This window comes from Cladophialophora bantiana (genome assembly GCF_000835475.1).
Source record: "Cladophialophora bantiana CBS 173.52 unplaced genomic scaffold supercont1.16, whole genome shotgun sequence".
Taxonomy (NCBI): Eukaryota; Fungi; Ascomycota; class Eurotiomycetes; order Chaetothyriales; family Herpotrichiellaceae; genus Cladophialophora; species Cladophialophora bantiana.
Window position 1 is genome coordinate 232,328 of NW_015971590.1, and position 24,903 is coordinate 257,230.

General features: G+C 52.2%; 10 protein-coding genes across 10 annotated transcripts; 6 read left to right on the top strand and 4 right to left on the bottom strand.

Annotated features, from left to right (window-relative positions):
- Window positions 1–125: 125 nt before the first annotated feature.
- Z519_09665 (uncharacterized protein) lies at window positions 126–1,175 on the bottom strand (the record flags this gene model as incomplete). Its single annotated transcript, XM_016767386.1, has 1 exon — window positions 126–1,175. One exon carries the CDS (start codon window positions 1,173–1,175, stop codon window positions 126–128), a length of 1,050 nt encoding a protein of 349 aa, XP_016616178.1.
- Window positions 1,176–2,524: 1,349 nt separating this feature from the next.
- On the top strand, window positions 2,525–2,872 carry Z519_09666 (uncharacterized protein; the record flags this gene model as incomplete). The annotated part of the gene is made up of 1 exon (XM_016767387.1): window positions 2,525–2,872. One exon carries the CDS (start codon window positions 2,525–2,527, stop codon window positions 2,870–2,872), a length of 348 nt encoding a protein of 115 aa, XP_016616179.1.
- Window positions 2,873–3,025: 153 nt separating this feature from the next.
- On the top strand, window positions 3,026–3,538 carry Z519_09667 (uncharacterized protein; the record flags this gene model as incomplete). The annotated part of the gene is made up of 2 exons (XM_016767388.1): window positions 3,026–3,115; window positions 3,191–3,538. 2 exons carry the CDS (start codon window positions 3,026–3,028, stop codon window positions 3,536–3,538), a joined length of 438 nt encoding a protein of 145 aa, XP_016616180.1.
- Window positions 3,539–4,303: 765 nt separating this feature from the next.
- Window positions 4,304–6,688, bottom strand: Z519_09668 (uncharacterized protein; the record flags this gene model as incomplete). The annotated part of the gene is made up of 2 exons (XM_016767389.1): window positions 4,304–5,452; window positions 5,510–6,688. The coding sequence occupies 2 exons, from the start codon at window positions 6,686–6,688 to the stop codon at window positions 4,304–4,306; spliced, it is 2,328 nt and encodes a 775-aa protein (XP_016616181.1).
- Window positions 6,689–8,539: 1,851 nt separating this feature from the next.
- Window positions 8,540–13,535, bottom strand: Z519_09669 (uncharacterized protein; the record flags this gene model as incomplete). The annotated part of the gene is made up of 6 exons (XM_016767390.1): window positions 8,540–8,734; window positions 8,779–8,832; window positions 8,882–8,994; window positions 9,055–9,223; window positions 9,299–12,916; window positions 13,125–13,535. 6 exons carry the CDS (start codon window positions 13,533–13,535, stop codon window positions 8,540–8,542), a joined length of 4,560 nt encoding a protein of 1,519 aa, XP_016616182.1.
- Window positions 13,536–13,931: 396 nt separating this feature from the next.
- On the top strand, window positions 13,932–15,323 carry Z519_09670 (uncharacterized protein; the record flags this gene model as incomplete). The annotated part of the gene is made up of 1 exon (XM_016767391.1): window positions 13,932–15,323. The coding sequence occupies one exon, from the start codon at window positions 13,932–13,934 to the stop codon at window positions 15,321–15,323; it is 1,392 nt and encodes a 463-aa protein (XP_016616183.1).
- A 481-nt stretch (window positions 15,324–15,804) lies between these two features.
- On the bottom strand, window positions 15,805–17,080 carry Z519_09671 (uncharacterized protein; the record flags this gene model as incomplete). The annotated part of the gene is made up of 2 exons (XM_016767392.1): window positions 15,805–16,370; window positions 16,444–17,080. 2 exons carry the CDS (start codon window positions 17,078–17,080, stop codon window positions 15,805–15,807), a joined length of 1,203 nt encoding a protein of 400 aa, XP_016616184.1.
- Window positions 17,081–17,839: 759 nt separating this feature from the next.
- Window positions 17,840–19,481, top strand: Z519_09672 (uncharacterized protein; the record flags this gene model as incomplete). Its single annotated transcript, XM_016767393.1, has 5 exons — window positions 17,840–17,896; window positions 18,003–18,155; window positions 18,215–18,435; window positions 18,488–19,244; window positions 19,314–19,481. The coding sequence occupies 5 exons, from the start codon at window positions 17,840–17,842 to the stop codon at window positions 19,479–19,481; spliced, it is 1,356 nt and encodes a 451-aa protein (XP_016616185.1).
- A 1,277-nt stretch (window positions 19,482–20,758) lies between these two features.
- Z519_09673 (uncharacterized protein) lies at window positions 20,759–23,453 on the top strand (the record flags this gene model as incomplete). The annotated part of the gene is made up of 4 exons (XM_016767394.1): window positions 20,759–20,865; window positions 20,932–21,030; window positions 21,084–22,573; window positions 22,636–23,453. 4 exons carry the CDS (start codon window positions 20,759–20,761, stop codon window positions 23,451–23,453), a joined length of 2,514 nt encoding a protein of 837 aa, XP_016616186.1.
- A 62-nt stretch (window positions 23,454–23,515) lies between these two features.
- Window positions 23,516–24,808, top strand: Z519_09674 (uncharacterized protein; the record flags this gene model as incomplete). Its single annotated transcript, XM_016767395.1, has 1 exon — window positions 23,516–24,808. The coding sequence occupies one exon, from the start codon at window positions 23,516–23,518 to the stop codon at window positions 24,806–24,808; it is 1,293 nt and encodes a 430-aa protein (XP_016616187.1).
- Window positions 24,809–24,903: the final 95 nt, after the last annotated feature.

The window sequence follows — 24,903 nt, forward strand, 5'->3', positions numbered from 1 at the left end:
CTGTCGGATAAGTGGAAAGCCGGCACACCACGGCATAGAGAAGCCGGGCACCCAACCGTTATCAAACAAGGCACCATTGTTTCTGCCCATGATTCAGTCCGTAGAGCCCATACGCATTTCATGTCTCACGTAGGCATCCCTGCCTCCCACAATCTCTTCGCCGCCTCTTGCACTTCCTTCTGCAACTGCTCCTTGCTCTTGCGGAAGGATAGGCGGACGGTGTTATTGTTGTTGTAGCTCCGGTCGAAGCGCTCTAAACCCTGAGTCCTCACCACGTACGAATCCTGCATGACATGCTCGCTCAAGTACTGTTCCAAACTCCACCACAGCCATCCGGTTGACAGGTCCATCGTTGCACGAGGAACCGAATGTGCGTTGCGGAAGTCGTCTACTGGCAGTATCGCGCGTATGGGGTTGTATACGAATGGGCTGCGGATCACGTCAAATGTCTCGAGGTGTAGTACGCCCGCGAAGCGTCCGTAGAGACGGGACAGAGAGTAGTTCTCGGCCTCATGGTCGAAGGGTAGGACATGAAGCGAAGGCAGAAGTACGCCGAAGAGACCGATAGGAACATCCTTGAATATATCTGCCGCGATCCGTGGCGGGAAGACGCGGTATTCCAGGTGGCGGATGTTGATTACCTTGATCGGATCAAGCGTGGCGAGAAACTCGGAGAACAATTCTGGTGTACGTCTCCAGTATTCAAGTCTGATAGTCGTAGACCGCAGAAAATAAGGCGCGAATTCATTGTGGACCTGCCGGCATACGAAGAGGAGAGACTTGCGCGTCTTGGACCAGCCGTCGTAGCCTTTGGGGAAGTCTGTGGCGTCGTCCCTTGAATGGTCGGGGATTGCCTCGAGGATGCTGTAGATCTGCGCGCGGATATCCATGTACAGATCGAGGAATGTGAGCCCTTTGGATGAGAGAAAGCAGGTTTTCTTCACTATTGTCGGCTTCAGATTCTTAGTTCCCTTTTTCACCTGCATTACGTTTGTAGCTTTTCCTTCGTTCTTGACTGTCGACTTTGATGTCGCCCTCGATCCAGCCACGGCTAGGCCAACTTCCCTATCGTTCTGATGCACTCCGCCAGACTTTGACGCTTCCAGTATTGTGGAATGCGAGGAATGGTCTAAGTTCACGGCAACGGGGCTCAGAGACGTGATGTCTTTTCGCATTTGGATGGGCCAGCGCCTTCAAAAGGAAAAGAAGAGAGGGAGAAGAAAATTTGCACTGCGGATGAAGAGACGTTACCGGGCCTCAGGGCTAGAAGTTTCCGAAAGCCAGGGTGATTGTTCTCTCCTTTGCTGCCTCCGCGCCGCTAATCTCATGTCGGCGGGCCGCAATGAGCAGCTGCACCTGTTTCACCTTTTTCCGTGCTGGTTGCTCTGACATTGTTAGCACTATCAGTGCCCTATTCTTTTAACAGCCGGATCACAAAGATGGGTCATAAATATATATAATGGGCTGGTCAACGCCAAACGTGGATGAATGCGGACAGTTCTACGTGCACTTGCTGGTTTGACAAAGGGACAAAACAGCGCGGGGCTTGCTTTAGGTGTCTCTATGCTTCGAGCCGGCGAGGACATGACAATGGGCGGGAGAAGTAAGGAATTGACGAGGTTTCAAGCAATAAAAGCCCCCCTGATCGTCTCCACATGGAAGAACCGCATCGCCGTACAAGATATACGGCGGAGTTCAGATGCCGGAGTAGCACAAGAGAAGCCCGGTGGACGTTGACTGGAGGCCTGAAGCTTGGCAACGGTGGTCACATGATATCACACTACAGAACTCCGTTCACGCACTCTTGTCCTTACCTTGGTAGTCTTTCGTACTGCTATTTCATCTATTTCATGTCTTTTGAAGCCGCTCACGTAGACTTGCCCGTGGAGCTGTGATAGCAGGTTTCACTTGTGTGAGGCAGTTGAAGAAATTGGTGACGACAGGAATGGATTGGGACAGTAGTTTGAACATGGCATCGACAACAATGACCGGCAATCTTGACAGACGACAGACGCACAATCTGCCTGTATTCGGCCCTTTGTTCATATCCCTTCACCAATGAGCTTGTGCTCCCATAGTACAAAGAGCGAGGCTACCAAGGATGGAAAGACAAAAGAAGTTGCTGTTTGTTGCCGCAACTATCGCCCTTCGCGGGCCGAGATGTAAAATATCGTGGTGAGTGGTGTTGAGCTTTGACATGGTGACAGCTGAACTGAAATGAGCTCAAGGTCTACAAATATATATACTTATCTAGTGGGTGCAGAGAACCTACAGTCGATTTGCCTTGACTGGGGCAGCAGGGCGTGACTGCCTGAGGGCCAGAGTGCCGTGCATTTGTCGTCTCTCGCATTGTTCGCTTCGCAGTGGATTCCTCTCCAGGACGTGACTGGTCTCATCACCTATAAAAGTTGGACCCCTCTCGTCAACTGCAAACCTCAACCAAAAGCTCCAAGCACAAACTCCAAGCACTTCCACTCGAAACAAACTCCAGTCTCTGGAAAGCCCCCATTACACTTCTACAACCATGTCTGAAAAAAGTGGCGACCACGGCACGGCACTTCAACTCAGAAGCCCAGACGAAAGCAAAAGCTGCATCAGACTGGGCCTGGAGACGTATGTCAAGATTCTGCTCTTGTTAATGCCTTCCCAGAAGTGCGACTGCTCATCTACAAGATTTTCGCCAACCCTCAGTACGAGGATCGTCTCAACGGCGATCGCAAAACCTTCTCCTGATATGTCGACAGATTACGGCCGAATGGGCTCCGCTGTTTTGTCGATCGACGAACATTCTCGCGAACCCGCCCAGACCTGGAATTATACCAAGAAGACGCTGGGGGCTGGGCGAACGCTACAGCCCGGATCAGTTTCATAGTCTCTTTTTGAAGAATCTCGACAAGTGCAAGTTGAAAAATATCAGACGCATAGAACTCGAAGCCTGCACTCAAGAGAACGGTTGGGAAGTCCGCTTCGGCATATTGGGATGCAAGGGATCTTCACTTGCCCAGATTCGGTGACTTGGAGCGAAATGAACGTGCTTCTAAACATCCTGTATGAGTACCGAGATCGGCTCCAATCGCTTCAAGAGGTAACCATGCGCAACACCTTCGTCGAACCTGTGAGGTATTGGCGGAAGATTAGTATGTACGAATCTCCCGATGCTCCCAGTTATCCAATGGCGAGGAGAGTGTAGAGGGCGCTAACTCGCGACGGCGGCTTTGACCAGCTCGCAAAAGAGTGGCAAGAGTGGCAGGTTAGGGAATGTTCTGGAATCTGCAAGGACTGGGATTTGCACAAGGTGGTTGATGCCACAGTACGGGTTGCCGACCGACCGGAGGACAGAGATGCGTTCTTTGATCGGTATGATATTCCTCCTGAGCTGAATGACGGGCGGCATGAAGCAGGATACTGCTACATCATAGTCTCGGTCCAACTGGTCTTCACGAAAAGAATCGGCTCCGCCGAGAATGGGACAGCAACGCCAACGCCAGCAGACCAAATTATTCCGAGATTCGTCGCGACATTGGAAGAAAACCCATAGAATTGAGCCTGGTAAGATCTCCTAAGGGAAGCTGGCCTGGGCTGAACTACGTATACCTAATCGATCGTGAACCTCAAATGACTTCTTGTACATTATGTCTATATTCCCTACGTCTCATCTCGTCTGAAGTCGCACGTGGAACAAAACGCGCGTAGAAAAGCATCAAGCGTCAAGGTCAGGATCAAGCGTAATTGTTTCTTTATGATTTGGATTTTTCTCTTTTTTATATTTGTACTTGCGTACTCATACATAAACAACACCTGAGGGTTAACATAAGAACGCCGCTAGAATGCCCGTTTGATGCATGCTCCCTAGAAATGCCTCTCGATGCTTTGGGATTTTTTCACAGCTCTAATAGCCATAACCTGAAAGATCAGTGTGAGAAAATGGGGCCATGATCCAAGCGCACAAGATGCCAGTGACGGTTGGTGGATGCAGAAAAAAAAAATCGGTTTCATGTCTCATCACATAGTCACCCTCTTAGGCTTTCTCTTGTCCCCAGAAAAGCTCTCGGATGGGTATGGTCTTCCTCATCTCCCATTCTGATTGTGTTCGCGTGTAGGGGACGACCCATCTCGAGTATCTCTAGCCCTTAGCGTACTCATGGGTCCACCAATCTCTGTCCCAGTATCCGCTTTCCAGCTTCATCTCGCTCATCTCGAGCCTTCCCCTCCTGTCCTGGCTCGAATTCGGATTCAGATGCTGACGGTTTTCCGTTGCTTGCCCGTTTCCACCCCCCGCTAAGTCTGCCTGGCCCGAGTGTAGTCACTCGTACCCAGCCCCTCTTTGCCAGGGACTCGCATTGTTTTGCTGCCGGAAACCTTGCTGTGGGGGATATCCGCCTTGTGCGGAACGAGGAGGCGGGGCCCCGTAGCCACCGCTGGCGAGACTACTCATACTTCGATCGTATGAAGGTTGCGTGGATGCTGTTGTTGGTCTTCCACCATACCCGTAGTCACCGCCAGAATTGTAGCCTTGGTTGTACATTTGTCGTTGTTCATATGATTGTGGGGGCCCACGTCGTCCGGGCTGGTCGCTGGGATACATGGGTGTGTTAAAGTCTTGTTGAGGATTGGCGGCGTGGTTCTGGGACATGGGTCGCTGTGAGATTTCAGATTGATGCTTTAGCGATTCGCTTGAGAAGGAAGCGGCATCATCGTATCCCTTGTCCTTGGTATACGCGGTCGTTCCATCTCCCCTGGCCGTGGCACCCAACGCGTCCAGCTCAGTGGTGAGCGCGGCTTGAGACTTGATGAAACTTCCTCGGTCATCCCGCATTGGCTGATATCTGACCTCTGGGTTTTTGGAGGCAATGGCGTAGATAGAGGCAATGAGCACTAAGATCAACAGAACCGCGGCAAAGACGACGTTATAGAAGGCGAAGATGACGCCCATGACGCCCGAGACCATTTCTGGCTGCCCGAATGCATTGGAAAAGACGAGGAGGAAAATAGCGTTAAGGAAATTGACCGATGCGATGGAGATGTTGAAGATGTTAGTCTTCTTGTCCATATAGGGCCGCAGGACGCTGATGGCGATCAGCGCCACCGCCTCGACAATGACCAAGCCCACGGCTTGAGCAACTGGCGACTTTTGCGCAAAGGCGATGAAGATGGCCTTGATCAGGATATAGCCCAGAAGAGGCACCACGAAGTAGTAAGCGGTGGCGCGATACTGCACATAGAGGAACCCCCACTTGTTAAGGCATTCGGGGTCGGAATAGAGAATGTAAGCCGGGTTCTTGTGCATGGCGACCGATTTCTTTGCCAGTTGAATGACCTTGAAGGATGCCCAACCCAGGGCGATAGCCATGGAGATGAACACGATCAATGCCAAGACAACTTCAGCGGCCGAGTCTCGTTCGACCAATTCCCATAAGCAGAGGACAGACATCTGTACGAAACCGAGAAGAACCTGGGGTGTACCTGTCAGCAGCTGGATGCCTTAAAAGGGGGGTTTGTGGAAGCTCACCAATCGGAAAAGAATGCCCTTGATAACAATTTTCCAGCCATTTCGGAACTCGAGGAATTTATCCGACTTCATCCAGCCTGCCTTGGCACAACCATCAAGAATGGCCTTGGTGAGGGCGACCAAGACGGCGACCAAGAATAGGATGAAGACAAAGAATATCAGACCGGTCATGAAGATGTTGGTCTGTTCGATTCCTGCCCTAAAGCCGACTCTATCGATTCCACGAACCACCTTGACGTTTGCGACGGTAGTGGTTGAAGATGCAGAGCTTTGGCGTTTGGCCAGGTAGCGTAAGTTTTGGGTCGCGAAAGCTGCCATGACGTCGAGCGAGCGTTTGATGGCGCGTTTCTGTACTTGGACGGAATAGGTGCTCAGGGTGGAAAGGTAGGTGGTTGGAGTGCCGCCAGTTGCCCGCTGATACCATGTTGCAATTGACTGGAGGAAGCCAACACGAATGATACCCATACTCCATTGGAAGTTCTGAGTCCATGATTGCACAATAGGAGGCATGGTGACGGAAGTCATGCCAATGACAGCCTGGGCTTGGAAGAAGCCGAAGAGCGAGACAGCGTTCGCAGCCACATGGGCGGCCGTGTTTGGGTGACCGAGTCCGGACGTAAGACCAGCGGCAACTAGACCAAGGCCGGCGATAACGGCCGTAGCCCAGCCTACAGCTGGATGGTAGACGCTCTTGGTGTTGGAGAGATCAGCTTCCATACACGCAATCACCTCACCCGTGTCGAGGGAGGTGACATAGACGCGAACCACGCCGTCAAGATCTGGTACGCTGTACGCGATTCCGGGGACTTGTTTGGCAACATCCTGGGGGACGTCGATATTTGTCTGGATGTCGATTTGACCGGTCTGCATGGGACAGAAGCCCGAAAGGTCCATGGAACAGGGGTCGAGCGTCTGGTTGAGGATGGTGAATCCATAGGCAATGACCTCCAGCTGCGCCGTCACATTTCCCACAATGGACGAGACACCGTTAATATTGAGGCCGATACTGCTGTTGGATGGCGTGTATGCGACATTGAATAAGGTTGCCGTGAAATTGGAGCCACTCTTGCATGAATTCAACGAGTTTGACTCGATTATATTTTCTGCAAGGGCGAAAGGTGACAGGGAGATGGCGGCGAAGAGGGAGAGAAGGTAGGATAATGAGGTTTGAGACCGCATTTTTGGATCGAGTCGCAGTCGGGCGTCTGCGACGGGACGCGGTTGCTTAGGTAGGAGAGAAGGGGGAACGCAAGAGATTTCAGGGCGCCAACCAGGGCGAACTCCTCCTCAGCAATCAACGATTAGGGCGATGTATGGAGAGGATATTATCGGTTTTCTTGCAATGTCGAGCTCGGTGACGGGCAAAGGAAGACTTATTCGAGGAGGGCGATCGATGCAGTCATTGGGGATTTTCAAGGGAGGCTGGAAGGTGGACAAAAAACCGGGAATTGGAACGAGCGGCAAAACTAGGGACAGTGATGGTTGATAGGCGTCGTCGTCGGCGGCGTGGCAGTTCAATTCTGGTGACAAAAAATGTCAAAGAGAATTGAAGGTGCAGCCGGTGTCGAGGTTGGGGGGGATATCGGGTGTGAATAGCGAGCGTGAATTGTAAAGGAGAGTGAGGTGGTCGTAAGTGGTGGTGGTGGTGGTAGTGGTGACGGAGGCTGGAACAGGAAGAGATGCGAGATTTGACACGAGCCCTTGGAGGCGACGCAACAGAACAGGAGACGCTGTGGTGCTGGGTGCTTTGGGCGAGTCGCGTGGAGCCCAGGGCCTGTAACCGGAGTCGATCGGGTTGGTGGGCTGCGGCACTACGGCACTCCGGTTGTACCTTGTTGTTGTCTCTTTACGGGTAGCAGTGTCTTGGTTTGGGGGAGGACGAAGGATGAATTGGGTACCGCAGGTGAGAGACGATAGGGCAGCACGGCAGGGGGGAGGCAGTTTGGGGGGGAGGCGCAGGGAAGACAGGGGCCAGGGAGGGTAGGGGGGAGGGGCCTAGCCTAGAAGAGCACCCAGAGAGAAGACAAAGAGTGACAAAGGAAGCCCCAGGATGCCAGATCCTTGCCAAGCCTACGCAGATGGCACGGGCGCTAAGCAGAATTGGGAGCTGGAGCTGCCCGTGATCTGCCCCCTGACCAGTCAATGAATCGCGGGCTTGCGTGTGCGGAGGCGCAGCAGCTCGTGGTCAAAGAACTGAAATTGCCCAACCACCATCCGAACCCACCCAACACCCAACATCAAACACCACACAATGACTGAGTCTTGACGAGGCTGATTGGAACTCTGCCTTGCCAGATTATACATAGTATTATTATGATTGTTATTATCATCCCTGCTTCTCCGCATGTTCTCTTCAATCATACTCCTAGTTCCTTCCACCCAGTATGCCGAGTGTTCGGTACTGACCTCGCTGGATACTCCTCGTACCAAGAGCCCACCCCTACCCAGTAGCAGGTCCAACGACGTCATCGTGTCTCGCATTCGGCTCTCGGCTTGGCCACATTCCGTAATCGGAAACATGCCAACCACCCGTCAACGTGCTTCACCATTTGTTGCCGCTACATCTTGCGTTTCATCAACCCATTTTCATGTCCACCAAGTTTTCAATTCTCCTTGCAAGTCCATCTCCCGAGGACTCGACCTCACCACCCCCCCCGGTTCTTTGCTTTGTACGCGTTCTCCCCCACAACCCTGTGTCCTAATCTCGCATCAAAGTTATTGATGTCCTTAGTACCCAGTACCCACTACGGCATAGGGACTGTGTATGAGAGTACACAAAGAAACCATGGACTATTCTTGACTCTCCGCATATTTCTGATTGAATTTCGTACTTAGCCCAAACTCCAGCTATCTGGGGGTGTCACTATTGTATGCTCTAATGGTCCATGGGAGGGCTCAAATCCCGTGAGCATCCAAACCCATCCTGCCCCTTGGACAGCCCAATGATGCTTGTTTGGTAAAATCAGTATTCCCAGCTCGAATCATAAATCGTAGCAGTCCAAGCCTCCATCACAACATGCCTCGTTAAGTTTACAATCCAGTTTCTTGTCGTTGTGGTGGTGGTTGCTGAGTTCGAGGGAGCGGAATCTCGTCTTTGCGCGGACTCTGGTAGTATTCTTTGCGTTCCTGAGCCCATTTGCGCTGCACGAGATCTCCCCTGACTGAGCGCAGGTATTTCGTGGCTTGGTCGATCAGCTCTCGACTTTCGGTGCTTTCCTTGAGCGTCTGCAACATTGTCAACACTTGATTCTCATTGGTGAGATGCGGACACGTTCGAGAATGCCCCAGATGCGCAATCCCACACAAGCCGCAGTGCTCAACCCCTGCCAACTTCAGCCGACACCAGCCCATCGGATGATGCTCATTGCATACAGAGCAATGGTGCACAGGCGGCATCCGCTGAAGGGGTCCATAATCAAAACTTGTATCTCCATTGAAATGCGGTGCTGGTCCAAGGGGAACTCGGACTCGTCGGAAGGGCCTCGCTGTCGCGTCCGTCATATATCAGTATCGGCGACTTTGTGGATTAGATTTGATCCTCCTACCTTGGACTTTCGGTCGCGATTTGGGCTGCGAGTCTGCCTCCGTGACCTCTTCATCCTCAGATTTGTCCTCCGGGGTTTTGTAGTCAGAGTCCACCGCCATGATGCTGCGTTTGCCTTTATCCTTGTCAGGCTCTCCCTTCTCGCCGTTGTCGACACCGTAGTCGACGTTCTGACCAAGTTAGTTCTTGCACATCCCCATTCCGGCTCGAAATCCGAGACCAGCACAGCATCGGGGCTCTCTCACCTGGCGTTTTCTTTTGCCTCGACCAAAGGCCTGAGCTTTTCTCGCTTCCTCTTCTGCGAATTGTCGTTCCCGTTCTTGCAGTATCTTGTCCCAAATCCCGGGGTTAGGGGTACTGTTGCCTGTGCGGCCAGGCAAATCCTCCTCCAATGTAGACTTATCATTGGCCCAGATTCGGGCGAAGCTAAATTGCGACTCGGCCGACTTCTGTTCGTCTATCTTGGTGTCTTCGACTTGTGTCCGATCTAGTAGACGATCAATTGACGCCGAGTCGTAGACAATATCATCATCACCAGATTCATCTTGGAACAAAGCTTCAGCACCGTGCCGCAAAATCGACTCGAGATCCTCGCCCGCATCGTCTTCCTTGTCCATTCGCTCAATGAGCACATGATCTAATGCCATCTTCTTTCGACCAATCTGTATAATCTTCTCTTCAACGCTGTCTCTCGTCATGAGTTGGAACACAAGCACTTTCGCCTTTTGACCAATGCGGTGAGCTCGGGAAAGTGCTTGGATATCCTGGTGTGGATTGAAATCTGGATCAAGAATGATGACAGTGTCGGCAGTGGCGAGGTTGATCCCCACTCCACCCGCTCGCGTTGATAGTAGAAAAGCGAAGTAAGGCGAGCCTGGCGCATTGAATTCGTCAATTCGCTTTTGTTTCTCAGCAGCAGAGATATTCCCGTCAAGCCGAAGATGTTGGATCCCGAGTCCGTCAAGGAAGTCCTCCAGGACATCTAGATTGTCCAGAAACTGGGAGAACATGAGAACCCGATGGCCGTGTTCTTGAAGCTTAGGGAGCATGATGGTGAGCAGCTGCAACTTTGATGATGCTTCCACTAAATTCCGATACGACATCGCACCATCAACCCCCCGTTCCTCAATCTCGCGACTGTAGACAAAAGGGTGGCACAGGCACTTGCGCAGCTGCATCAAAATGTTGTTCAGGTTATGCCTTTCCTTCTGTTGGATATTGCTGTCACGAACAAAAATCGACTTCATCAGCTGTGGGTTTTTGGCCAAAATCGACTTATAGACTTTTTTCTGGACGGTTGACATGCTGACCGGTAAGATGATCTGGGCCATAGGAGGGAGGAATGTCAAAACTTGCGCCTTGGTGCGTCGAAGGAAGAACTTCCGGAGCATCGCGTGCAGCTCGGGAACGTTCTCCTGTGTAAGGTTGGCATATTTTGCTTCAAGATCGGCAGCATTAACGCTCTTGTCGAGGAACTGGAGAAGATTGAACAGTTCTCGGGCATTGTTCTGAAGTGGTGTACCTGTCAATAACACTTTGAACGGGAAGCGAAATTTAGACAATATCTCGTATATCTGTGTCCGGTCGCTCTTCAAGCGTTGTCCTTCGTCGACAACGAGGGCTTGCCAGGGGACCTTCATTAGACTTTTCCGAGTCTTCTCTTCAACGATCGACTCGTAGGACGCAACCACGACATGAGCTTTGATGTCCTTGATCTCGTTTGATTTCTTCTTAGGCAGGCCATGGGAGTCGTCTTCCTTGTCTTTGGGAAATAATTCGTAGTCGTGCGTGAGCTTCCTGGCCACAGAAGACCCATAATACATGACAACTCTAAGAGAAGGGGCCCACTTCTTTATCTCGCGTCGCCAGTTGGGGCATGTGGAGTTGGGTACCACAACAAGGAAAGGCCAGCATTTGTGATCCTGGACCAACGTAGCAAAGAAACCCACTAGCTGAATGGTCTTGCCCAGCCCCATTTCATCGGCGAGAATAGCATTTTGATTTGTGAACCATTGATAGAGGAGCCAATTCAGACCCTCCAACTGGTATCGCATCAATTCTCCGCCAGTCACGATAGTTGGCTGCTTCTTTTTGATAAGATCAGTCTCAAAGTCCAACGTTCGGACTTGCGTGAGATGACGTTTCAATGTTGTCTGAGGAGGGATCGACATATGCAATTTCATGACGTAGTCCTCATATGCCGCTTTGAAATCATTCCATCGTTCCGTGTCGGTGTGGGCGGGAGGCTTTTCCCAGATAGCGTCATCGTAACCAAGACCTTTGTATTTGACGAGCGCGGAGTCAACCTCTTTGACACGGGCGAGTTCTATCTCCTTAGTGCTGTTGCGTACAACACTCGAGTAGCGCACGTCGAAAACAATGTCGACACGGAAAACTTCTTCCGGAATCGCATCTGCTGTGGTCATTTTTGGCAGCCGATTCTCCGGCTTCTTGGAGAAAGATATACGCATGGTCCCCATGGCGACGCCCCATACCCAGGCTCCTGGCATCCACGTGGACCGAAAATAGGATTGTGTTCGCCACTTGATCAGGTACTCCTTTTCGTCCTCCGGGATCTCGGTCACAGCAGTGCCTGGGGTGTAGGTGTCAAGATCGGCAGGCCGCCATGCCACGAGACCGTCAATCTGATGTTGATTTTCAACGCAGTCTTTGCAGATCCATGATCGATGATAGTGCTCAAAGCGTTTCTGCGCCAATTGCGTTTCGTCGACCATGCTCTCATCCTCCTCGTCGTCGAGGGAATGGGCTGTCTTGCGCTCAGGAAGATGATGCATATGCCATGCACGCGCGCATTGTGAACATCTGAACATCACATTGCCAACATTGTTGATCAGTCTGGCTTCGACAATGGTAATAGGGTCCTTTCCCCCATTCTCCTCTCTCTGGAGTTGTTCTTGACGAGTTGTCAAACGACCACGAAACGGTTTCGACAATTCCCCTAGTTCGCGGCAGCCCGAACAACGTCCCTGATGCGGTGCCAATTCATCTTTTTCATGGGCAAGCCCAACGCAACGCCTACACTGCAGAACGAATAGGTCTTCGCCGATTTTGGTGACTAGGTGATCTCTGGTGCCTCGGAACCCAAGACAGACCTTGTGGTGGGAGTTTGTGCAGCCCTGGCAGAAGACCAATGGTCCTTTGACATCGTCATCTCCCTTGTAGTAACAAGTGTCACATTGTTGCCGATGTCTTTTTCTAAAGGGATCGTTTTCGGGAATTCGGGTGAAGTGCTCCTTCGTGCCGACGACCTTCGGCCCTGCCTTCTCTTCCTCATAGCTGGAGATCTCGTCTTCTTGCAGCTCTCGCATGCTGTGCTTCCGTCTTGTTTTTGTTCGCTCAGATCGCCGTGTTATCGCAAGCCGTTCGGCGTCGGAAGACGAGTCATGTCTCACCCTAGAGGAGCGCAGCGGACGCCCTCGTGTAGAGAACGTCGTAGACCGCTGTGTAGAAGCACGTGGTTTCCCGCGTCTCCTTGTGGTGCGGCTATCAGACTCATCTTCAAGGTCGCGGACTTCTTGTTTAAGACGTGCGGACATTTGAAGTTTGCTGAGTCTTGCAGAGCGTCTCCCCTCCCCCGGATCCTCATCTGAGACACTCTCATTATGCGCCTCTGATAGATCACCTCTCTCGTCTCTCTCCGAGGCCTCACTGTCGTGGGCTTGTTTACGACGTCGCTTGGATCTTGATTCTTTCTCAGACTCCGATAGAGCTATCGTAGTCCAGTCTATCATGCTTGAAAGTTTCCGCGAAGTCCGTCTGCTTCTGCTCGACTTGACACTAGCCTCGAACTCCAGCAATGCATCGTAGCCATTGTCGAGGTCGCGGAGTTCACGAGCAGATACCTGAATGGCAGGCATGATTAGTTGCGGATATGTTTGAAAGGGAGACCAAGTGGAAATCATGGATTAGAGAGGATGAGGGGAGAGCAAAGAGAGCAAGTAAGAAAGTGTTTGAGGCAAGGAAAGAAGACTGAGAGGAGGGTGAGTGGAAACAGGACTGAGTTGATATCGAAAACATATCCAATAGAAAACAAGGACGGGGACGACGTACAATATCTTGCTCGCCACTCTCAAGCCTGACAATATACTTCCTGTCTTTGCGCTCAGACAGAACCTTTTCCACAGAAAAGTGCCCCGGCAGATACTCGTACGCCTCCTTCTCCTCGTCTGTCAATTTGGGCACATCGATGTAGAAGTGTTTTTGGAACAGGCCGACTAGAAGATTGTCACCGTTCTCGCCCTCTTGATCCGAGGACGAGTCCTCCGTAGGAACATGTTTGCCGTGGTTTTGGTGATTAGCTTTCCCATCATCGTGGAAAATAACCCCCGCTTCGCTAGATTCATTCGAGAGTGACAGCGCAACTGGTGGTTGATCATCCAGAGCATCTTCGCTAGGCTCTGCGGAGCTCGGTGTTTTCTCCGGTGGTATACCCACCCAGGCACTGACATCTATATCCTTCATCTTTGTTATAGACACATGACCAGCAGGGCAGAAGAGACAGTCCGGTGAACGGAAGGTGTGCACTTTGGTCGAGTCCGAAGTGTAGCGGCGATCAACAGGGTGTGCCGCGCAGTTCTAAAAGGAGTGAAGAGATTCGGAGTTTCCTCCATCGTACAAGGCTCAAGGTGCCGCAGAAGAAGGGAAGTATAAAGAAGGGAAGTATGGTGAAAATTCGCAGTGACGAAGTTCAAGTTGCGCTCGAAAGTGTGAATCGAAAGTGAGAGTAAAACGCGCTCCGCGCTCCGCGTCACCAACGGACTAATTACGAAGTAACAATTTCATTTCTCCGACTCCAACTATCCCCTTCACGCCCACAACACCACGACAGAGGGCATTGCCGTCCCAACTTATTCGTGAATGCTACAATTTCGCCGCCCTGTCCTCCTCGCGGCTCTTGCGATCAATCACGTCCGTTGGTCTCAACCAGCACGCTTCATATCTCTGACCGGCGCAATTGAAAAGGGGATCCGAATTGGCCAGCAACGTAGAAATCGGCTGGAAAACCATTATGAAAACTCTACTGCGAGTCCTCAGCAAGGCCATGACCATCCCTCGGACACGTTGAACATAGGCGAAGAGGGTGGCAAGACGAAGGCAGTGATTATACCAGGCGAAGAAAGGCGAAGAGGTCAAAAAAGACGCAAAGGTCCCAGGACCGTGCAGCCAGGACAAGATGCAAAAAGAGCAAAATCCGTGCGCGCTGATACCGGAGTGCCGACGTCAATCCCTTACACCACCGCGGGATCAGAATTTCTCTACGGGACGTTTTCTGTCTTAGCTGCGCTCAAAGCCCAGAGACGGAAACTCCACAAGCTCTATCGACTACTTCCTCCCGGCTATGACAAGAACACAAAGAGAGCCAAAGCTCTCCAACCCAAAGAGTCCCCAGAGCAGGTTCAAATCCACAAGCAAATCCACAGTCTGGCTGAAAAGGTGGGGATAGCTGTCACGGCCGTATCAGGACCTCGCTGGCAAGGCGTGTTTGCCAAAGCATCGGATGGACGACCACATAATGGCTGGATTCTGGAGGCTTCTCCAATTCCAAAACTACCTGTCGCGAGCTTGTCATCTGTAACACAGTCGTCTGACCCTATCACTGTCACAGTCGGATGGGCATCTGAGGAGGACCGAGAGATCAATACTGTGTTTGGCACGTCTGGAAGCAGAGCAACAATCCCCTCTGTTCGACCCTCCGGTCGGTATCCTTTCATGCTCTTGCTTGATTGCATCACTGACACTGGCAACTTCGGCGCCATTGTACGTTCGGCTTGGTTTCTTGGGGTCGATGCTATCCTCATCCTTGAGCACGGAACTGCACCTATTTCAACTAACAGTGTCAAGGCTTCTGCCGGGGCGTTCGAATACATGCCCCTTCTTCATATCAAGAATGAAAGAGAGTTCATCAGGGATTCGCGGAAAAATGGATGGAAGTTCTTCGCTGCCGATGCACCGGAGAGTGATGGTGGGATGATGCAGCGAATCATGCATCAAAAGGGCAAGAAAGCCCTGGATGTTGAGGGTGCATTGTCGAGACATCCTTGCGTCCTAGTTCTTGGGAATGAAGAGACTGGCATTCGAGACTTCATGCGAACCATGATGGATGGTGTGGCCGGGATCCCTAATGCGAGACCTGACATTGGAGAGATTGACAGCCTGAACGTCAGTGTGGCCGCAGCCTTGCTCACTCAGAAGTTCTTAGACACGGGTCCTGCTAAGCTGGATAGGCGCGGTCCAAAGCTTTTGTGCTGAGCTTTCCATTGATCAGCTACGGCCCCTGAGTGAGCTATTCTATCTGATGTTGAATGTAACAGCGACATCTCTAGAGAGGGACAGAATTGATTTGATCAAGATTGAAATACTCGGTACAGAAAACTCGTAACGTAAGCGTGGTGTGGACTATTTGCTCCGCCGTAATTAAATACGGGGAGGCAAACAGTCTGCCGTGTGGTGGCCATGGATGGTTTGTTGTGGATTAAAATGCTTCGATGGCCAATTTTCATTGTTCATTTTTGCTCGATCGGGAATATTCATTACGTTTCTGAATCCAAGGGGCCCCTGCAGTCGAGGGGCCAGCATGAACATCTTCAGACCGACATGTCCACATATATAAGCGTTAGTGTCCTATATCCCGGGCTACCCAAGACTTGTCTTTTCTCCCCTTTGCGCCGCGTAACGCCCTACGCCTTACTACCTTACCCTGTTAATCCTTCTTTGACTGGGTTTGTCAGTATCATCTCCCTGCTGTTCCATTTGCTCTGTGGTAGACAGACTCATCTGCAGCGACCGAGGCTGTCTGGAGTCTGATGTCTCTTTCTCTTTTCAGTTCCTGGACTGAGTCGGCAATCCTCCTCCTCCTCCTCTCCTCTATCCCTCTTGTTGCCTCCTTGAGAATGGTCTCTAAGCGAGTTTGAGCAGACTGCTGCCCGTTTCCCCTGAAGGCTCTACCAATAGCGGCCACGAGTGGCCCGCCACGGCCGTACCTGATTGCTGGTGGGTTCCAGTGCTGGATTTCGGTGTCACTCGCAGCTCGAGCATGGCCTCTTAATCCCAAAGCTTCCCGCTCTGTCTTTAAGGCCTCAAGGAAGGTCGATTCAAAAGCTGCTGGGTATTGAGCAGAGTTGAAGTCTTGAGTGCCTGCAAAAGTTCTGCTCAAATCCAGTCTATATTCTGTCGACATCAAGCGCGCATGAAGTTTCTGGCCCAAAGACCATAGCTGTTTGTCACCGCTGTACGCTAACCCATTCAAGACATGCGAGAAGCTGTTATGCATGAATTCGACCAAGGCTCGTCGCTCGCCTAATACCGGTCAGCGCATGCCTCCCGCTGCTAGGGAAGGAATTAAAAAAAAAAAAGGGGGGGGGACACTGACGGCTAATGGCATTTCGCAGGGGTTCTATTTCGCAAGCAAATTCGACTTTCGAATCCCACACCACAGCATCAACATATTCCTCGAGCATCTGGTCTAACTCTCCGCCAAGGACGAACGCAATGATGATAAGATACGCCGCATCATTCACGGAGGGCTGGAAGTCGTTCCGCAATATGAAGTCACTAACACTTCGTTTCAATTCCCGCCAGTCGGCCTGATCGCACTGGTACACCCAGATCGTGATACAGATCTGCGTTACATATCTCAGAAAGCCCTGCTGTTCCTGCTGATTGTCGGGGGGATGCATCCTGGTAGCCAAATGGTGGGTGACATAAAATATGGACGCGGCGCTCATACCGCTACCAATGTTCGGGAGCAGTCGAGAAGGGTCCACTTGGGTGATGTGACGGTAAAGTTTGGGACAGTCCGTTCTGATATCTTCTAGCCCTCTCATGGTTTCCGCTTGAAGGTCTCGAACAAGTTCGGTGAACTTCTGCACATTCTGGTCATCATTTCCGTCCGAGGCGGTCAAATCCTCTTCGAATGAGGGAGATTCTCCCATCGGCCATCCTTGTCTCCTGAAGGTATACAACTTCCGTTGTTGGGCGTTGTCAGGGTAATGATTTCGGGGATTCATGGTTATGAGAAAGTTGTCGGAGAAACTCACGGCGCACAGATATCTACAAGTAGTTGTGCGTATCAGAAGATGACGAGATAGAGTGACGGGTGTGTGGGACGCCGGGCGAGATTGTTAATATTGGCCACGAAGGTGCTGCTTTGATGAGGGGAGCCACCAGCCGGCAAGTAAAGATGTTTCGTGATCATGCTATTGGTTCTGACCTGGCATTGGAGCCGCCTGAGCGATTGGTGGCTTGACATGAACTAGCAGAAAAGGGAGGAATGGCCGGAAGCTGCAAGGCGACGAAAACTGAAGGCAGAAGTCTTCACAAGCCTCCGCCGTTGAGAGCCACGTTGGTGTGGACGCCGGCAATTATGGACAAGACTAATCTCCCCGGAGAGACATTGTTTGAGGCTCTGGGGTGGACCCCCCTATTCACACGACGACAAGTTCGACCGTGTTCTTTAGGACACACCGAGGCGCAACCCTTCGTGGAGGCGAAGTGCTTGCCTAGTTGAAAAAGGCTGGCATCGCCCCGACTACGCCGCCCAATACGGTTCGAAGGGGCAGCCATAGGGACAGCAGTTCGGATGGGGCAAATGATGGTGGCGAACTACTGCTCAACCAGGAAGGGATGGCGGGCGTTGGCATCAGCCCAGAGACTGGATTCTCCTTGAGAACTGCTTGCGGCCAAACTCATATATGAGTGAGCCGGTTTCCCGGACTCGGTGCGGTCTAAACAGGCGCCCTCACTTACATCCAACAGCAAAGTTGAACATGGCGACCAAAGAAGTGTTCGACTTTGGCCCAGTGCCAGCTGCCCCTCGATTGAACGTGACGGCAACTTATGATGATTTGAAATCACATCCAGAGCTCTACTTTCAGGAAAGTCTTCAATCACAACCCTCTCCTAGACCATTGGTTTCTAACTTTGCCGCAGGGAGGAGATATTGGGTTCATGATAGGAGCAGCTGCCCTCGTCTTTTTCATGATTCCCGGCCTGTGCCTCCACTTCTCAGGTGTCTCGAAGCCGGATTCCACACTCACCTTGGTGCGTCTTCCGTTGATTACCACCGCCGTGGTGGGATGTGTGGTAAGTATCGACCCTACCATGTCCTTGCGAAAGCATCACAGCGGCTGACGGTAGGATAGTGGTATATGTGGGGATATGCCCTTGCTTTCTCTCCCGCAGTATACGACCCAGATGCGCTACGCGGCGTGTCATGGTATGGCGGAGATACCAGAGCAAACGCCTATATCGATGTCACTGCTCGACCTGTGGGTATACAAGGTCCTGACCCATTAGTCATGGCAGGCCCGAAAATTCCAGAAATGGTCTATGTCTTCTACCAAGGCATGTTTGCTTGTTTCACGTGAGTCTCCCGCGAGGAACTTTGAATTCGATGACTTAGTATTTCCTTGCAGGGCAAGTCTTGTCTCTGGCGGAGCGGCGGGCAAAACCCGTGTCGGGCGGTATCTCTTCTTCATTGCCTTGTGGACGACCCTTGTTTATTGTCCAGTAGCCAGATGGACATGGCATCCGCTAGGCTGGTCTAAACTCAGGGGAGCAATGGACTTCGCCGGTGGTACTGCAGTGCATGTTTGTTCTGGGTCGTCGGTTGCCGCTCTCGCGGTCTTTTCACAGCTTGAAGCTGCAGATTGGCGCACAACAGCCGTCTTTCGAAAACTGACAGTGAAAATCGAATTAAAGACTTGGAAAGTCTGGAGATGGCTGTCCCTGGAAGAGAGCACGACTGACAACGAAGTTGAACCAAGGACAACCTCGCCACAGGCAGAACACGCTGGCAACGGGCAGGTTCGAGCTCCGCGGCAAACGAATCCTTCAGAGAGGCCAGGATCTAGCTTGAACCGCGAACAATCGAGTTTACCTTACAGCATTAACCATATGGTGTTGGGTACCTCCCTGCTTTGGGTCGGATGGTTCGGCTTCAACGGTGGGTCGGCCCTTGGGGCGAATCTTCGCGCTGTGTCAGCCTGTCTGGCAACGCAGGCTGCTGCGTGTGCCGGAGGCACAATCGGCTTACTTGTTCAATGGGGTCTGGCCCCTCTTGACAGGATAGCATCAGACAACCCAGACACCTTGATACATACACCCTCCATTCAGGAGTTCTGTGACGGCGTAATTGCTGGGTTGGTGGCTATTACACCAGCTGCAGGATATGTGAGTGACCATTGGCTCCGAGATCCCTGGTTTGCCTTAGCCGACTGAATTCCGCCTAACGAATTGCAGGTTCCTGTCAAATATGCTCCTGTTTTCGGAGTCGTCGGCGCCCTCATCTGCAAGATTTTGAGAATAATCATGTACAATCTCTTGCCAGCGGACAAACTGGCTATCTTCGCTGTCCACGCCGGCGGAGGAGCCACGGGAATGCTGCTCACTGCATTCTTTGCAAAGTAAGCCACACAAGGTCCTAGGGAGCGACTTGTTACTGACATCAGTTGTAATAGTGATGCAACTACTGGTCTTGATGGGTATTCAAGGCTGGTAGACAAAACAATGGGCGCCCGATTTCGGTGGGTTCGCTCAGCAGGTGCTCAGACGTTCATACTGACCTACTCAAAGAGACCAAGCGCTGGACATAACTGCATGTCTGTCTTACTCATTCACCATGACGTTCACGATCCGGCTAGCCATGAAGCTCGTTGAGCTCTTCTGTGGCGTCAAGACTCCTGCACATACCGACAAGTACGACCATTACCCAGACACTTATGAAGCTCTACCTCAGTTCGAGCGACGCAATCCGTTGAAACAGGTGTGAAGCTGCCGTCCACGGTAGCGGATTATGAGAACAGAGTCGCATAGGCGGTCCCGAGCGCGGGGAATTATGCCCGCTCGATTCGGGTGCAGCACGGCCTTGATGGAAGGAAACAGGGTGTCGAGCAAAGCGATGAGAGTAATTGTAATCAGGACCAAACATTCTGGACCGCGAGAGTCAGTGTGAGAGAGGTGTCGAGGCGACAGAGGGGGAAGGGCGACCTCGTCCATGTGCTTGCTCGTATTCTCTCAGCCTCAAAAGAGGTACCCAAGGGGTCCAACGAACTAAACTCGTTATGCACTAGTGGCCGTGATTGGACTGTGATACCAGGACTTGCTGGACGGAGCAGATGGACTGAACACCCCGGACACCGCTTTTCCGTCTATGCCACTCCCGTCCTTTGTAGTCTGGACTGAATGAGAATTTCCAGGCGAGACGCGCTATACCGGTTCCATTACCGTCTGGGCAAGCATGACGCCCTCTGGCAGGATCGAGAAGGCGCTGGTCCACATCGGATGGCCAGTCCAACCAGCTTTCGAGAATCCCCAGCTTTCCATGGTCAAAGAGCATCCTCAGGACCAAAGTTCCTGCCAAAAAGCCAGGCCAAATCGGCAGATGACGACGATGGGAGAGCCTGGTTTTTCAGCCAGCCACAACCCTTCCTACTTGCCCAGCATCAGGGGCTAAACCTGTTTGTGCGAGGAAAGGCAACCTTTCAAGCGACAAGGGGGGCCATACTATTGCTGGTCCGCGGCCCAGCCCATGGTCGTGTTCTGACTTGGCAGAGGCGCAGCGAGGTTCTTGTTGCCTGCGGGCTGATGGTCGATAGGAACAAGGCTGATCGATGCTTGGAAGAATGACGACCGCCATTTTCGTCCTCCGTGGTCGCGAGCCTTGGCCCAGTGTTCTATTGAATACTATGTCGGAGTATTCAGGGGATAGGACGACGGCCACTTCTATCATCAGCATCAATCTTCTGCAGGCCCAGAAGAAGCTTCCTGATCGAATTCGTGGACCTCCGGGATGGTAAGACCCCTTGAAAGCCGATAGCACGATATGCTAGAGGGTGAGGCTAACATCAACTCACCTTAGGAGGCGGCATCAGGGTGCAAGTGCCATTGCGGCAAACCGATTCCCTGGAAATGGGCGGCTCGATGCTCCAAGAGCAGACAGTGCCCAGACTATTACTCTGTCCACTGCCACATAGATGACTGCAATCTGAGGGAATGCCGCTTCCACGGCAGTTGCTGGGATGACCATCTCCCCCGAAGCTCGAGGCTCGCAACGTCTCATGCTGCAGTTGGGTTGACAGTACACCATTTCTTCGTCAAGGATATCATTCACTCGGAGGATGAGCCAGAGCGACTGAGACAGCTGCATGAACAAAATGCGGCAACGCGCTGGTTCAACATCCGCCATCGGAATTCCCAGCCTGTTCTCTACGTCTACGATAGATTCAGCCCATTATGTGAACCTATTGCCGACCAAACCTCCTCGGCCGCCGCCACTTTCCCAACGTTCGTGTCCTTCATCGGGAAGTCGGGCGTCGGCAAGTCCACGCTGGTGAGAGCAATGCTATTGCTGGGAAATCTAGACGTACAACACGTGAAAAAAGATGATATATCTAACCTCTCAACAAACCAAAATCGTTCCGACACTTTCAGAGCCGCCATGTCTTCGCAACAGGAGATGCCGGTGACCCGATCGGGCCATATTGATCATGCTACAGACCCTACGACACTTGGTGTCCATCTCTACAAGGACAGCTCGAGCTCACGTACATCGCAATCGAACTCCAATGCCTTGACATTGTTCGCAGACTGCGAGGGATTCTTCGCTGGGGCGGCCCAAACGAATGCTGAACGCTTTGCCACAGATCAACGCAGAATGTCGGCCAACGAAGATGCTACGGAGGCAAATGTGTTGTACAAAGCGCCCGTGACCGCGGCCAGTTACTCTCGTCATGGACAGCAAGGAGCAGAGCTGTTCTACGCAAGATTTCTTTACGCCGTCAGCGATGTCGTCGTCTTTGTGACCAACGAGGATCAGAACATCACACTTCTGCTTGTGAGCGCGCTTGAGTGGGCAGCGACAGCAGTTATGCACTCGGTTAATTACCCTTCGCGGAAGACTCTCGTCATCGTTCGCAATGGCGCTCTTGGCCACAGCCAGCAATTTGTCGATAACGAGTCACTCGAGAGACTATACTTGGAGCGTCAGGCCTTTTTGTGGAGAGCGTCACCCATACTTCAGAATTTTGTCAATGATTACAACAGCAAACAGGATGGATTTAGCAAGCATATCTACCGGAATCGAGACCTCTACGACGCATTGTTTGATAGAATCATTTGCTGCTGCATACCTCATGTCAGTGATGTTGAGGAACACGGAGACGAAACCATGTTCACCCAATACCTAAAACTACGGACCCTGATCGACGATGCTTCGCAACGAGCAATCAATATGCGTTCCAAAGTGTGGATGAAATATAATGTTTCTTCCCTCTCTCAAATCCTCTTTTCAGCTTTCGAGCACTTTCGGACCAGCGACGAAGCATTCAATTTCAACAAGGCTGCGAGGATCAGCAAACCCAACCCCCAATCGTTCTCCGACCATATTGCCAATTTCCTTCGCCTTGCCTTCAACTCGCCGATGTCTGTCCAAATCAGGGCAATGATACCTAATATTATAGCCCTGAGCTTTGTTGTTTGGTCAATGAGGAATCTCATTCACGGTAAGAAACCAGAACATCCATTCATCTACTCTCCAGCTTCTCTAAACTCGACGCCTCTATAGTGGTGGATCCAGCAGGCCTATTTGGCCGCGTTATAAACGGTGACAAGGATGAGTTCTCGCTGGCACAGCACTGTCAGTCTGCCCTCCAAGAGTACGAAGAAAAGTACCAGCAATGTGGGTATAAGTTTTCGGAGAACGACCTTTGCACAAATGGGCCGCCGGCTACCCATCAGCGACTGCATTTGTCGATATCCAAGAAACGGGCGGACGGGGAATTCACCCCCAGGCACAGATTGGACCCAAACCTGGTGAGTCTGATTCGAGACGGATTCTTGGAGCATTATGAAAGTCTAGTGAGTGACGGAGGGACCCACTACCGGTCCATGACCAAGCCCGCTCCAAGTAAGATCAGGAGGGTTCGAGAAGCCGTCGTGCAAAAATACATCAGGCAGTGGAGTTCGCTGACTAGCAATATCACCTGTCTTGCTTGTCTGCAGGCAGTACCCGAAAACGTCCTGCACTGCGGCCACGGATTCTGTGTCCAATGCGTTCGAGAACTGGGACAGGCGTCAGAGAGCTTCGAGTCGGCTTGGACGTTCGAAGTCTGTCCCCTTTGCAGCGCACGGACATGTGACAGCTACTCACATCTGATAAGGGAAAGACCACGATGTGCTGGCGCCCGAATTCTGACGCTGGACGGAGGCGGGATTCGGGGCATCATTGAGCTTGCTATCATCCAAGAGATGGAGAAGAGGCTGGGCTTGCAGATTCCCTTCCGTGACTACTTTGACCTCATAGTCGGGACAAGCACAGGCAAGTCGTTCCAGGGCCAAATTTCGAGACTTGGACATGCCCTTATTAACCTCCTTCCTTCATAGGTGGAATTATTGCGCTAGCCCTTGCAATGGGAGATAGAGATGCAAACACACAAACAACCACGATGACGACGTCGTTCAAGGATTTTGCATCCTCGACTTTCCGCCATCCCCGAGCCGGCAGTCTCCTGACGAAGATTGGGCTTGGCCACTTTGTGACGAGCGTGGTCATGTCTTTCGGCCTGTATCAAGCCTTGTTTGATTCGGCGCCGTTGGAAAGTGGGTTGAAGGATTTCTTTGGTTCCCAGACAAGTCTCTTCGGGTCTGCGCGCACCCGGCATCACCAGTGTTCGACCCGAGTTGCTGTGGTTGCTACCGTTGATTTTGGAAAAAGAGCACAACTTATCACCAGCTACAACAGACCAAATTTGGGATCGAGTAGCGAGTTTGAGCGCGAAGACGACGAGACCAAAGGAATGCGAATTTGGGAGGCCGGGCTTGCGACGTCCGCTGCCCCGTTCTACTTGGCCCCGTTTAACAAGACGGAGACGGGAATTCTGTACCTTGACGGTGCGTTGCACATGAATTGTCCTGCCCCGGGAGCTGTGGAGGAGATCAGGAAGCTGTGGCCCGAGCACCCCCCTTCGCTCGATGTTCTTGTCTCCATTGGGACCGGTGTTCAGGACTCGGAAGTCAAGATCCCCCGGGCGATCCGAATCGGGGGTTTCGAGGAGATCTGCCGGTCGTTCCACAGCAAACTGGACTCGGAGACCCAGTGGCAAGAGTTCGCGGCCAGTAGTGCGACGGACGCTTTCCGGGACCGGTTGCACCGGCTCAATCCACCGATCGACGAGAACCTGCAGAAAGTCACGCTATGGCAGTGGGACAAAATGGCCAAGCTGGAAGAGATGGTGCGGCGACAGATGAAAGAAGGCGAATGGAGAAAGCGTATCGACGAGGCTGCAAACGACTTGTTGGCCAGTCTCTTCTACTTTGAGCCGCACGCCAACGAGCCCTCCTCGGCGAACAACCTAACGCCTACGGGGACGCAGCACGTCAACGGAGCCCCTGAGATCCACGGGACGATCCGCTCGCGTCTGCGACACGGCAGTGCCGAGCTGAACCGTCTCCTCGACCGAGTCAAAGGCCTCTTCTACACGAAGCTTTCCATGTCCCGGCCGCCGTCATCGCTCTTGCAGCATGACCCGTGGACCGAGATCGCAGCATTCCACACCATCAAGGCCCAAGTCATGGTGTCGCGCCAGCCGTTTCGCGTCCCGGTCCGGCTTGGAGAGACATCCGAGACCAGGTTGTTGGTCCTGGCGGTGCGGTTCAAGGAGGCTTCGGCGCCGCTCCCTATCAGCGGGTTTCCGACCCTGTTGCACGACTTGCATGTGAAGGCTCGATCGTGGGATTGATTGATTCATCGACTGGTTGGGTTGTTGGTCCTTTGCTCGTCGTTCTGCGAGAGAGGCTTGCTGACCGGTTCGCAGCTATTCGATGGAGCTAAGAA